General features: G+C 42.0%; 1 protein-coding gene across 6 annotated transcripts in view; it reads left to right on the top strand.

Moving 5' to 3' along the window:
* Positions 1-13,257, top strand: part of CBX5 (chromobox 5) — a 38,445-nt gene extending 25,188 nt beyond the window's left edge. For all 6 annotated transcript variants that reach the window (XM_021091740.1, XM_021091742.1, XM_013997582.2 and 3 more), the window contains 2 exons: positions 2,753-2,853; positions 4,784-13,257. In XM_021091740.1, coding sequence (XP_020947399.1) covers positions 2,753-2,853; positions 4,784-4,934 — 252 coding nt within the window. In that variant the 3' untranslated portion in view covers positions 4,935-13,257. The remainder of the gene's footprint in view (positions 1-2,752; positions 2,854-4,783) is intronic.

The raw sequence follows: 14,066 nt of genomic DNA, 5'->3' as shown, positions 1-14,066 counted from the left end.
ACCATTTTGAAGTGTACAGTTCAGTGGCATGTATATTCCCTTCTGATCCTACTATGTTTTTACATTAAATAAGAAATTAGTTTTCATTTTCCTTTTGGATGTTTTTATTGTTCAGTTTGGAAAGTATGTTTATGAAATTTTGGTTTAATTCAGTTGCTTTGATCCTTCTGATCTTTAGCTCTCAAGTAACTAGCCATAAGCACTATTATTGCCTCTCTTCTTTTTTCATTTATATCTTTTCCATCTGTACACACATATACAGATAACCCACCTCCCCAGCTTCTACTGCTTTCATTTATTTCAAGGCTGTGAAGCCTTTTGTGGTGAAAGATGTATCATACCCTTAAAGTTTAATAAAATAAAAGCATAAGTCTGCTTCTGAATCTTGTAGTGTCACTGCCATAAACATCCCTATTTATCTTCGTTTTCCTTGGATACCCATGTTTCTAGAGCATCAGTTCTGAGCCCTGGCTGCACATTAGAATCACCACAGGAGGTTAGGGGACAATGCTTCAAAAAACTCCACTGCCCAAGATAACACCCCAGACTAATTAAGTTCAAATTTCCGTGGATTGGACATTGTCATCAGTGTTTTATAGAGACTTGCACAAGTGATTCCTGACCTCCAGAGGAGAGAAAATGGGAGACCAGCTTTCCAAAAAGAATGGAAATAAGAGTGAAAGATTGGAGGCTCCCAGTGAAAGTGGATTCTAGGTTTTTGTCTGTCTCCTTATTTGTTTCCATGATTAATTTTATTTTTTACAATCTTATTTTTAAAACTGCCCTGTTCTGATGAGGTGTGTATAACATTTGATATAGTGTACTGATAAATAATTTGAGAATGCCTTCTCTTCTCTAAGGAGCTAAGATTTGATTCTTTCTTTTTTTTTATTAGTCCTTTGTATTTTGGTTTTGTCATTTGATTCATTTTCTAGCTAAGTAAAGAGACTGAAAAACAACACAGCATAAGACCTGTATAGCCATTTGTGACATATAGTTTGTATTTCCTCAACTTACAGTTTCTCTCCTTTTAAAAATGAGCAATCTGACTTTGAGCCACTGGCCAGTGTAGAGAGTTTCATTCCTAGGCCAGGTTCTGATGCTGCTGACCTTGAAAACCACCCCCACATGTCCCTTACATTGTAATGTTCATCTGGGGCCCCTTGACAGCATTCTCAGCAGTGCTGGCGGCTGTCAGGTAGGCAGCTGGGAAGATGGGTGATTGTGTGTTTTAAGGGTGCAGGAGGGGATTGCGTTTCTTTCTTTAGACCACTGCAGAAGAAATTTGTTAGTCGGCATTATGCCTGATTTAAGATTACTGCCTGTGTGATGATTTTAGCATTTTCCTCGCCTCGGCTCCTTTTCAGCATCTCGAACATTTTTCTTTCCTTCCCTCCCTATGTGGCAAACTGTTTTCAGCCGCCAGCTATGATTTACGACTCAGTTCGTGCGCCAGCATTCCAGCTGTGAGCAGCTGTGTGCACATCTGGGAACCTCCTCCTTTTAAGCACCCCCAAAAGAGGCTATGTTTTTAAGTCTGTATGTCCCCTGATCCATGCGTGGAATTTCCTTCCCAATGTTGGATTCTGGTATCTTTGGGGACCACCTGGACGCTGAATGCTTTGTATCTCAGAAGAAAGCAAGGCGAATATCAGAGCAAAGAGATTTTATTATGAAAATCAGATATCAGAGATTTAGTTCAATTGGGCAGTCTTTCTAAATCTTTTTTTGTATTGACACTAAATAAGCTTGCATTATCTTCCATAAAAAGGTTTTTTTTAATTACCTGGTTTGTATAAAATTTCACCATTTTGCTCTCACAAGTGGCAGCACACCTGAATCAGACTCTAATGCTCCTTGTCTGGACTGCGTGATTATCGTTTGACCAAGTCTGAATAATTCCTTACAGAATTATCAGTCTAGTTCTGCTCTCTTTTTTTATTTTTGTTTTTTTCGGGGGGCTTTTTTTGGCTGCAGCAAGCAGCAGCTTAATGTGGGATCTCAATTCCCAGACCAGAGATTGAACCTGGGCTGCAGCAGTGAAAGCGTGCGTCCTAACCACTAGACTACCAGGAAAGTCCCCAGTTCTGCTCTCTAATGCAATTGATCTATCCCCTTCAGGAAGGGATAGACATAGACCAGGGCCTCTTCCCCAAATGTGTGGGTGTTACAGTATGTGAGCTCTGAAAAGAAATTTTCTGTTTTATGATAATGCCTTGAATTATCCTTATCTCTGTTCTTCCATAAGCATAGATGACTCTGGGAAAAGAAGTATTAAAAATATTGGTCAGTGTTAGGTGAACTAAAAGTCTAAAAAAATAAAGATTAAGAGGTTTTATATTTGAAGTTTATAAAATGAAAAAGGGTTTCTTTCAGGTAACCCCTGTGGACTTGTTTATCAACCCAGAAGGAACAATTTAGCAGTAGTCCATTTATAATAACAAGATTAAATGAGGGGATAGAGGATTTTCTATATGATGACTCCAGAATATTTTAAAGGATATTAAATAGTTTTAGGGGCCACTCCAAATCCTTTGAAGGAATACTGGAAGGACAGCTGCAACTTCCTGTAGAAATATCTCTGTCACTGGCTGATGCAGTATTGTATTTAGATCCTAAGAATTTTATGAATTGGTGACAAAAGTGATATCTAGTGATATTAACTTAGGTTGTGCTTTGTTGAGCTGAGAAACGGGAAGGTTTTTTGACTGTTATCTCCAAGCTGTAACCTTTCTTCATCTTCTATTTATAGCAGAGCAATGATATCGCTCGGGGCTTTGAGAGAGGATTGGAACCAGAAAAGATCATTGGGGCGACAGATTCCTGTGGCGATTTAATGTTCCTAATGAAATGGTGAGAGAGATTGGGCCTCACTCTGCAATTGTGTTTCTTTGCCAGTGACTTGAATTTGTACGGAAGATAGGGAGAGAAGACTGAGTAATTTTGATTAAGAATTTTGATCGTCAGGGAGCTAAATTTTTAGCTGATACCAACTGTCAGTATTAAATGGGAATTATAGTTCAGAATGGATTTAAGACATTTGAAAGCTTTAGTATTAAGCCAAATTATAATATATTAGCACACATACTAATGTGTAGATTTGAGGTAGGAAACATATAAACATGACCTAACCATTTAATTTACACAGTTGTGAATCATTTACCATCAGACCACGAGCCTGTGGCCATGGAATAGGAATTGAGTGAGGCTTTCTGCCATCACTGAGGACCAAGACCACTCAATAATGTCTAAAAGAGAAGAGTAATCTCAACAAAAAGCATTAAGAATAATACTGGCCAAAGCACAAATTATTTCATCCGGTAGAGGGAATGGATCTTAGAGGAAAGTATAGTTACTTCCCCTCAATTTGGTTTCTTAAAGACAGAGTGATTTATAGTGTGGCCCTCACTACCTCTCTATTTCCAAGTGTTCTGGGCTTGTAATTTAAGTTTGGTCTCTAAATAGAGAGTTCATGCTACAGTGCCACTAAGGAAGCTAATTACCTTAGAAGTTGTATAGTCAAGAGGTTTAATATTTTATCTGATCGAAATTTTGTTGGTAAATTACCCAGAAGTCTGTATTTGAAGAATCACTATACTCTGTCTGCATAAGGAGCTGTATTGACTGCTTTTCCCACTCAGCCATATGTGGTACTTATGATTTACATTCACATGTTAACTAGCTTTTTCCACCACAGTCCAAATTTGGGTAGCTGCTCTTAGCGATGTGTTTCCCTCCCCACCCCCCTTCTCATCCATAATGCTTACCTCTATGAATTCAGCATCTCTGTTTCCTAGGAAAGAGGTTAGCTGTCTTTGCTCACATCTCGGTGGGATTTTAATTTAAAAATTTTTTCTTTCTTGATTTGGATTTCTGGTTAAGGAACTTACTGGATTTCTTTTTCATATTGTAATTGAAATTTGCATTTAATGCCTACATTTTATTTTAGTGACTAGATTTTACATTCGTCCTCACTCTGTTTTATAAGGACTGTTGCTGACCGAAATTTCTACTTTCTTACTGTTCTAATCCACAGTTCTGACCAAAAGGATGAGTGTTTAAAAGGTCACGCAGGAATTCCCCTACTGGCTGGGCAGAAACGAATCTGACTAGTAACCAAGAGGTTGAGGGTTTGATCCCTGGCCTCGCTCAGTGGGTTGAGGATCCGGTGTTGCCGTGAGCCATGGTGTAGGTCACAGACGCGGCTCGTGTACTGCATTGCCTGGATACCGTGGCTGTGGCGTAGGCTGGCAGCTGTAGCTCCGATTGGACCCCTAGCCTGGGAACTTCCATATGCCTCGGGTGTGGCCCTAAAGAGCAAAAGCCAAAAAATAAATAAATAAAAGGCCACATGATGAGGAGAGTTAGGACCTTTCAATGATCCAGATGATCCAAAAAGTGGATTGAGCAATTTATGCTTAATCAATAGGGCTGAATGTAGGTTTGATTGTGTCTTTGCTCACATGCTCATACCCACACATAAAAATTATGGGAGCAGAATTTATATAGTAGTTTAATTTTCAGCCTTTTGGTTAAGCCTGCTAGGTTTCCCATCTATTCTAGCTTAAGTCTTCTGATGTGGTAGTCGAATGATGTTTACTAACTCGATTCATTTACTTAAATTTCTCCTTGAAAATGTGGGACTGTTAGGATCCTTTTCCCTTTGAAGTCAAGATGGAGAAGAAATCAAGTCAGCTAAATCATAATTTAATGACATAAACCTGTGTTTGGACACTCTCTCACCTTTCCTCTCATTCTAAATCTCATAATTCTTTCTCTCCAGGAAAGACACAGATGAAGCAGACCTGGTTCTTGCAAAAGAAGCTAATGTTAAATGTCCACAAATTGTGATAGCATTTTATGAAGAGAGACTGACGTGGCATGCATATCCTGAGGATGCGGAAAACAAAGAGAAAGAAACAGCAAAGAGCTAAAGGAGGGGGTGGTCTCTGTCATTTCTCTTTGTACATAATACATTCACCTTCCTGCCTCCTCTCCCTTCTACCCACCCCCTTCTATCCTAAACACATCCATAAAAAATGTGCTTATCACTGTGCTCCACAGGAGAAATGTTGGTATTGGTTCTCTTGTAACATAACTGATGGTCTGATTCATGATAAGTGTCTCTCTGTGAAGACCAGGCATTTACATACTGTGTGTAATTCCCACAGTTTTTTCCTTTGCCCTGCTCTCTTCCTTCTGCTCCCCTGTGACCTCAAGATGAGTTTTAACTTTTTAATCACTTTAGAGTTTTGATCTTCAGGGTTGGTTGCTTTTTAGATGGGGGATTTTGTTACATTGATGAAGAATTTTGGTTTCTTGCTTTGGCTCTTAGAACACGTTGATGACCAGCTAGCCTTTGTTTTGAGATGTTGGGATGGAAATGATGTTGCCCATCTTTTGAAAAAGCCAATAGCAACTGCCTACCTGTTGGGGCTTCCCCCAACCTCATTCAGCTCTACCCAGGAGAATACAGGGTTTCTGGTGTGGTCTTCTGGGCCACCCTCTGTTGTTCATCCTCACCCATCCTCCAGAATAGCTCCATCCTTTGGAGGACTTGAAATTTTACATTCAGATTTGTCAAGGCACTCCTTTTAGCCCCAGGACTCTTGGCCTTGTTTCTTAGCTGTCCCTGATTCTGCTTCTGCAAGTTGGTGTAGTCTGTCATAAAATGACAAAATTATTAACTGTGGAGATTTTTAGCTATTAGTACATGAGGATGGTGGGGTAGGATACAGTTGTCTTTATTATCACATGTGGTACATATGTATTATTTCCTTTCACCCCTCCCATTTGGGCTATGTATTTATGTAGGTGTGAGTGACTGCCTGGTGCTTGCTTGTGCCAAGGTGCTAGGCACCCTCCAACCCTGCCAACTTTTGTGGCCTCCCAAAGCATTCCTGTTACCAAAGAGGCTTCAAACCTGACCCTCACTTCTCAGTGGACCCACGTTTCTCCTCCATGCCATTATTTTCAGTGGGGAATTCTTGGAGGGGAGCCATTGGCCACCATATCAATTTTAAATATTCATAGTGTCTATAATCATAAGTTTCCTGCTTTGTTGACTCTTGGATTTGCCACCAAGAGTCCCCAAAGTATTAGTGCTCTTACTTTTTTTCCACCTTTAAACTCGTAGTGGTATCTTATTTTTTCAGTGCATTTCTATGGAAATTATCACCTTGGAGAGTGACAGGCCCCGGCATTAATTAGCATGTTGACACAACCTCTCCCTTCTTGGCAAGATAGTTCTCTTTTGGCTTCTTCCTGCTCTGCCCTTATATGTAGAGATTATTTTTCTGATTATCTCCTTCTGCCTTTGTTCCCCAAGAAATGCCCTACTTCTCTTTACCCTTTTTTTCCTCATAATTGAAGGGGGCTAGAGAATCAAGACTAAAAGTAATAAGGAAATAGCAGGGTTTTGAGCATCCTTGTCCCAGCCCAAAGCTGAGGAAATATGAACAAATGCTTGAAATAGCCTTAACTCTAGAGTTCACCAGCCATTGAGGTGGTTTTTTGGGTTGCTTTTGATTTTTAAAACATACAGCTGTCTGGCCAGGAGTGTTCAGTCATTTCTAGATTATTCAGAGTAATGAGAATGGAGAGATTGCTCCAGTCTACAGACGCGCTGAATGATATGCAAATCATACACCCATTCATAGCATTTGTTACCATTGCTTCCCTGCTCAGCTGCTGATTGAATTCTGTGTGCTCGTATAAATTACGTCAAAAATTATACTGCACAGTTGAGAAGACAGCTGTTGCTGCGTGACATGACAGGCCAGAACAATGAAGCTTTTGGCTTCAGCCATCCAAGAAAATCTTTCTGAATAGTAATGTGATTGGGTGAGAACTCAGCCTATACCTCAAGTGGGTAGGAGTTTTATCTCCATCTTCCTTAACTCTCTGAAGGAATTAAAGGCCTAGATCGAGTGCTGGATAATTGACAGTTGTTAGGACTTAATCTGATGGGCATCTGAAAGAAAGAAAGGATGGTTAGGAAAGAGATGTTTCATTTATAAGTAACTAAGGATATCAATTGGGGTGTACTAGGATAGGGCAGAAGTAGGCCAGAGCCCCCGAGGAGGTGATCTGGGCCTCTCAAGTTTGTAGGTGGAAAAAATGACAAATTATCCATGTAGCCAGGAGCAATGGGCATGTAAACAAACTATAGTGACCGTATTTTTAGAGCCCAAATCTAGCTTGTGGATAAAGCACATCAGAACTATTTGGTCCTGAGAGTAATCCTAAGAAACCTGGGACACATGGTTGCTGATGTTAGAGGTAATGTTAAAGACATTCGTCAAGAATCTGGTTTCTTTTGGAGTTCCCTTGTGGCATGGTGGGTTAAGGATCTCATGTTGTCACTCCTGTGGTTTGTTGGTTCGCTGCTGTGGTGTGGGTTCAATCCCTGGCCTGGGAACTTCCACATGCTGCTCAGTGACTTCTATAGGAATGGAGGGAGCCAGTGACCAGTACTGACCTTAGCCTTTAGCAGAAAGGGAACGAGATGCCTGCCGGTGCCCCCGACATTTGTTAGTGCTAGGCAGCTGTCCAGGCCCTTGGAGAATTGCAGCCTCAAACAGAAACCTGTTTTCATGGGGCTTTCTCCTCTCAGAAGGGTTAACCCTGGGCTAAGCACTCCTAAACATCTAGGTGTTGGGTGCTCAAAATATATTTTTCCTATGTTAGGTCCTCTTTCAAAACATCTCTTTAAGCTGAATTTCTGGTAATCAGCATTCAAGGGTTTCGCTTTCCACAGAATATAGCAGAACTTTGACCAGCAGAGTGTACCAAGGTCAGTGCAGCTGCTTTTCTGAGCCCTGGGCTGGGCAGAGGCCCTCCCATTAAGATCAGCTGTTAGAGAAGGTCAGCCCTGATGGACGCACCCATTTTTAACCTGGAGAGACTCGGATCATCTTTCCTCCAGCAGTCGGGCTGTTAGTCTGCTTGGGAGAGCGTGGACCTGTGGTGTTCCTTGACTCTCAAAAGTCTGGATGATCCTTGGCTATCCCCCAGTCATATGTCTGTATTCCTTTTTGTCGGTGGTGAAAAGTTGGTCCTGTTCCTGTAGCTTGGGCAGTTTTGATTATTCCTAATTCTTCATTCCTGTGCTATTGCCTACCTGCAGTCCGCTTTCCTTATCTTCAGGCCATATCCTAGGGCCTTGGGGAAGGGGCTTGTGATTTTCATCTTGTGATTTTGTTGGTTCTGTGTTTAGCCCAGCTCACCTGAGGTACAGTGAGGGGTCAGAGGGATCTGTGTTTGGGCTAGGGAGTGATTGTCTTTGTCCTTAGAGTTCTAATTCAAGGGCCTAAAATAAGTTTGCACTGATATGAGAATTGCACAAAGGGTTATGTCACTAGATTTGAAATGTGGAAATGGTTTCTCACAAATTAGGTCAAAGGAAAAGCTTGTTTTTCACCCTTGACTCCATCCTTTTGGCTTTGGTTTGAAGATTGGTGTTGAGATCTGTACTTTTGTAATCAGACCACCAAGCAAGCTTTACTTATGTCTGGGCAGAGAGGGAAAGTGTCAGGTTTCATTTTGGTTTTACCACTAATAAAAAAGTTAGTATTCTCAAAAATAGAGATATTACCAGCTTTGTACCCAAGAGCCTATGCTTGGAATTGGGCGCCCCCTACCCCTACCCCCCACAGCACACAGTTAATCTTGGTGGATTTGTATTGAGGCATCCACATTTCAGCCACTTAGTGGGTCAACACTGATTTCATTCAACAAGCATTTTATGGTGCTGGGGATACAAAGTTCAAGAAGATACAGTCTCTGACCTCAAAAGATTTTCATACTGGTATGGGATGAACTGACGGTTAATAGTTTAGTGTAATAAATGCTATAAATGGGTACACATTTCAGATTTAGGGCAGAGACAACTGGTTGGTATAGGTTGTGGCCCTAGAATAAGGGGGGTGACAAATTGGTTCATGTGTAGGTAGAAAAGACCTGTGACCTTGGATGAACTGAGCTAACTGGCCATAGAGAGACCACAGCAAAGGCTTGCTTTATTCCAGAAAATAAAGGTAACCGAGGGTAGTCAGGAATACTGTCTGAGAGAGAAAACAACAGGTGAGTGAGTGGGGGTTGAGAACCCTTGGTTTTGGTCCCCATTGTAGGCTCTTTGCCCAAGTGTTTAATGTTTTAGTTAATCCTTGCTTGTGGAAAGTATTAACTATGTTGCAGATCCAGTTATGTATTGTTACCTTATTGTATGAGTTGTTCATACCTTTTTCAGTTTCTCATCCCTTTTGAAGGAATTAACATGAAGCAGGCTTGAAGCCTAAAACAGGGACATATTCCAATGACAAAAAGATTTGCTAAAAAAAAAAAGCATCTTAGGGCACATCTGGTAACACCTGGGCATCTATTCTGGGCAGTATAGTTTTACTTAACCACTGCAGGATGGTGATTTCTAAGCAGAGACTTGCATCAATTATGTGAAAACCTCTCCCAAAAATACTTATGCCCTGGAGTTTTGGATTTAATCAATCTAGGGAGGTCCAGGGTGAGGCCTAGCCCTGTTAGGAAGAGTCTGAGCTTAAGAAATGTCTTAGTTCTGACCATGCGACCATGGGAAAAATGATACTTTTCTCTGCCTGGGTAATTGAGAAGTGGGTAATTGAAAGTTGACTAGATTTGGAAGCCAGAATTCCCAAGAATTAGAATAACTGTTTTAGAAAATTAAAGAGTGATGGTTCTTTGGATAGCTCCATAAAAATTTCTAGTTTCTTTTTGCCTGTGCTGAATTTCTTGAATTTTAAACTACCTCATCTTGTCTTTTTGGAGTTACTTCAACTTGTTGCCACTTAAACATCATGCTTGACTGTGGTGGTGGTTTTCCAAGATGGACTATTTCCTGTTTGCTGAGAGCCTGTTTTCTTGCCTTTTATCCTGATCCTCATTTCACCTAACATCAATTCATATAGCTCCTCTGTCAGAGAAATATTTTAAGATAGTTTAGCATCTTGGCTTATGGGAAGAAAGTGATCCTCCAATGCTATTTGTCTCTGAGGTCAGTGAGAGAAGGAGTTAAAACAAGATGCTGGGGGAGGGGGGAGAACCTGCGCTGGAGGCAGCCAACAAGGGAAGAGCCATTAATTAAGACAATTTCAAAGTCAACTGATTGTGATCATTAATGTCACAATAGATCAAAACCTAATTATCACAGCCTAGGTAAGAGCCATCAGTATTAATCAGAAAATCTAATAGGAAACTATTATCAAGAAATTAGGCCAAATTGAATGCAATGAACTTTTTATCTTCTCTCTCCTCTCTTTTTTTTTCTTTCTCTCTCTCTCTTTTTTTTTTAATTTGGCAATGCCCCCAGCATTGGCAGATGTGACCCTCACAATTGACCCAGGCCCCAGTAGCCAGTTGGTCATGCTTTTTGAAAAAGTCCAGCAGACTGAACCTGAACTGTCTCTGCTGCGTTAATCATTCTTGAACTTCCTCATCACCTGGACTTGTCCAGTGTGATCTGCAATCAAGGGAAAAGGTTTCAGTGAAAAAATATAATTTAGGCCTTGGGGTGGTTGGCCCTTCCTGGAACTGGAGTGTCCCTGGTGAACATTATACTGTGTGTATTGATGAATCCTTTGAGCTTCTCATCATGTACATAGGGTCCTGTTGCTCTGGCTACTGCAAGTGGGTACAGAGTGCCTGGAGATTCTTCAAGAAGACCTGAGAAGATAGAATTTCATCATGTCACAGCACTTTTAAGTCTCAAGTCAGTGTTTCGCAGTTTCCAGTAGCTTTAGGATTTGATTCTCAACCAGGGCTGGCTGTGGTTTAGTATTTTCCCCCCTAGTTTTAGGATAAGGGTCATAGTGATTTCTATCAGAATCCAGTGTAAATCCAGAGGGAGGGGGGAAGTGTTTTCCTTTTGTCTTTCTAAGGAGTCCTGCCTCTGGCAGGAGGTAGGAATATTACAAGAGTCTTCTGACTAGTTATAGAGAGCACTTCAAACCCTCCCCCTAAATGGAAAAGTATCATCATTTATATCCTTAATCTTGAGCTGTTTGTGAAGATACTGCAACTCCTGAGGTTGAGCTGAGGCAGAAAGATTGGAAAGTGTGGTGGGGAGAGGCAAGCAGCAGCAGGGGTGAAGGGGTGTTGGTGGTATTAGGGTTCCTGAGCTCCTAGCTTAGCCTGTAGAGAATGTTGCTGCTGCCACCGCTGTTGCTGGCCCTTCCCCACCAACCTTGCAGCTCAGAGCACTACCCAGACCACCACTGAGGAAATGGTGCTTGGCTTTCTGCTTGAGCGTGTGGTCTTGCTTTATTCTGAATTTTAGCAATTTGGGTTACTTAGTACAGAACTTTGAGAAATTGATGTGACTTAGTCCTTCGCCTCTTAGGATGAAGCGAGCATTTCTGTACAGAAGAATTCATGCCCTTAATGTTTTGAATGTAATTTTGTTTTCAAATCGTCCATTAACACATGACTTTCAGAAGCAGTTTGCTGCTTCTCCAAGGTTCATTGCATATGCTAGATAACTAATAGGCCATCAGTTAATATTTGTGGGTCGATTGAGTTCATCTAGTTTGTAGTGAGGTGTGCCTCCCGACTCCCTTTTGCTCCCAAGTGCATGGGAGAAGTAAAATGCTCTAGGGAGTGGAACAAGAATTGAGTGGATGCAGACTCTGTGCCAACCTCCTCAACTGATTCATAATGGCTGACCTTGGGCAAGTCACTCCTTTCAATGCCTCAGTTCCCCATCTGTCAAATGGGGGTAATAATACTGACTACCTCACAGGGGTGTTGTGAGGCATTGTAAATCAAAATTGATAGAATACTTTAGGGTCCTCAATGGAGGACGCCTTGAGCCGAAATCCAGGCCTGCCATAGGCTTTTGTCCTCACTGAGCTGTCCCAAGGTTGGAACTACTTAGTGACCTCGGCAAGTTCTCTGCCCCCCACCCCTCATCAAAGCTGCTAGTTCAGATGTTGACAGTGTTTTCAAGAATGTTGGCGTCTTTTGATAGTCCAGACTGACTTAGGATGTTATGGGGGAAGGCACTTAGTATTTTCTATGGCTTGCATCCACAAAGAGAGGCTGTTTGAGACCCAAGAGCATTGGATTAGGGAATCAGGGATGCTCCTGCTTGTTTCTCTGCAGGTTGGGAACTAAGGTCCTGTACCCCATGGACTTGGAACAGACTTGGGCCGTCTTGGGAGCAAAGTGCACACAGTGGGTTTGATTTATAACTTTGCTTTTTGCTCCCTGAACTGATCTGAGGTCGGTTGGATCACTTCACCCCTTCGTGGTATCTGTACCCAAGCCTCCCTGCCCCCCATGAGAACCAGCTGGTTCAATAAGCATAACCACTTTCTCCATCCCCCACCAAACAAGAGCCACATTAGAAAAAAAATTTATTGGAGATATACTTAACATTCAGAATTGGGCATTGATACTCCTGAAAACTTCATCCAATTCACTGTACTCAGCATCTGTCATCTCTTTCTCAGTGTCTACAGTTTGAACCTGACTTTGACCTTTTTTCCCCTCTGGTTTGGGAAAACTTTGGACACTTTCTATTTGCCCAGGTGTGGGCTCAAGAGCCTTACTATCCATCTCAGTTTAGGGGCTCAGCCAGCTCCTCTTCCCAATAGGGCTCTTTCCCTCTCCTTGACCCTAGATGTGTAACCCCTGAAAAAGCACAAGGTCCCGGCCCCTTGCTGCGGTCCCATTTCGGTTCTCGGTGTTTTGTGGACTCTGCTCCTCTGTTCACTGCAGTGGCGGCACCAGGCGGTTCTCTGGAGGATGGAGAGAGCACAGTCTGACATCCTGCCAAGCAGCCAGGAGTTGATACGCCCATGGCCCGCAGGCCTTCCCTCCCCTTCCCTCAGGATGGGATCGAATAGACATGAGAGGCTGGGTTTCAGCGCTCTGTACCATCCTGAGTAGCAAACAAATCACACTTTGTAGCCAGATTTCTGAATGGAAAAGTGGAAAATTGAATTCTCTATGGACCTTTTTGGTTTGTGGGGGAGTTTTGGTTGTGTTTCCTGGTTTTATTTCAGCCAAACATGTCTGCTTTTGATTTTTTTTTTTTTTTTAGGATAAGTGATATATATATATGTTCGCCTTTTAAATGTAAATGTTTAAAAGTAGGCAATTTATGTGTTTCCACAACTGACATCTGATGCAGACCTCATTCTCTCCCCCTCTTCCACCCTCCTCTTTTCCCTCTTTTCATACTCTTGTATTGGTTCTAATAAATGGTTGCTTTTCAAATACGGATCCTGAGTAGTGGTTTGAAGATCTGGATCTTAGGCTTCTTCCTTAATTTGGGCCCCGAATGTCAGCTGGTAATCGCACGTGTGTTTCCGAAAGCTGGGTGACTTGGAGGAAGGACAAGGGCTTTTTTTCTAAGGATCGTTGGTCTCTGACTTTGTGAGACCACAGGGTGGCGCAAGCCTGAGGGAAAAAGAGAACAAGCATCCTGTTCCTACTCCATTCCCTTAACCCCTTCAGACTATGGCTTCATGGTCCAAGTGGCTCAGAGAATAAATATTAACCTTTAGGAACCCAGGGACCCCTTGAAAAATCAGCTCCTGGTTACGAGAATTTGCAGAAAACCACATTGACAAATAATCTGAATCAGTTTTGAAAACCCCAGTATATGTGAGTTTATAAATGTAACTATTTTTTTGGATTTGCTTCACAAATGCCAAAGAAACTGAGGCCTTAATGATTGTTAGTCATGGTGGGGGTATGGGGGTAATTGGAAGCTGGCTTAGGAAGGAAAAGGGAGTGTGTGGATAATCAAGAATTTATTGGGTAAATAAGCCTGATGCAGATCTTATGGCAAAAACTGAGGAGTGAGAAGTGAAGACAGAGGGATCCCAGAACCCAGACATCCTCCCACGGAGAGGCGCCTCCTCCAAAGGCCGAGCCCTCTCGTTTCCACGATCTCTTATCTGCAATTCCTCTTGTTTTCCCTTCTTGCTGCTGAGTTATGGGGTCTCCCCAGTCTAATCTCGTAAAGTCTTATGAAGACATCTGTAGGTTGGCTGGTTTAATGGTCCATGACCCCATAAACATGGGAC

This window comes from Sus scrofa, chromosome 5, assembly GCF_000003025.6.
Source record: "Sus scrofa isolate TJ Tabasco breed Duroc chromosome 5, Sscrofa11.1, whole genome shotgun sequence".
In the NCBI taxonomy this organism is placed as follows: domain Eukaryota; kingdom Metazoa; phylum Chordata; class Mammalia; order Artiodactyla; family Suidae; genus Sus; species Sus scrofa.
The sequence above is the reverse complement of the archived record's forward strand: the minus strand, read 5'-3'. Positions and strand labels throughout refer to the sequence as shown.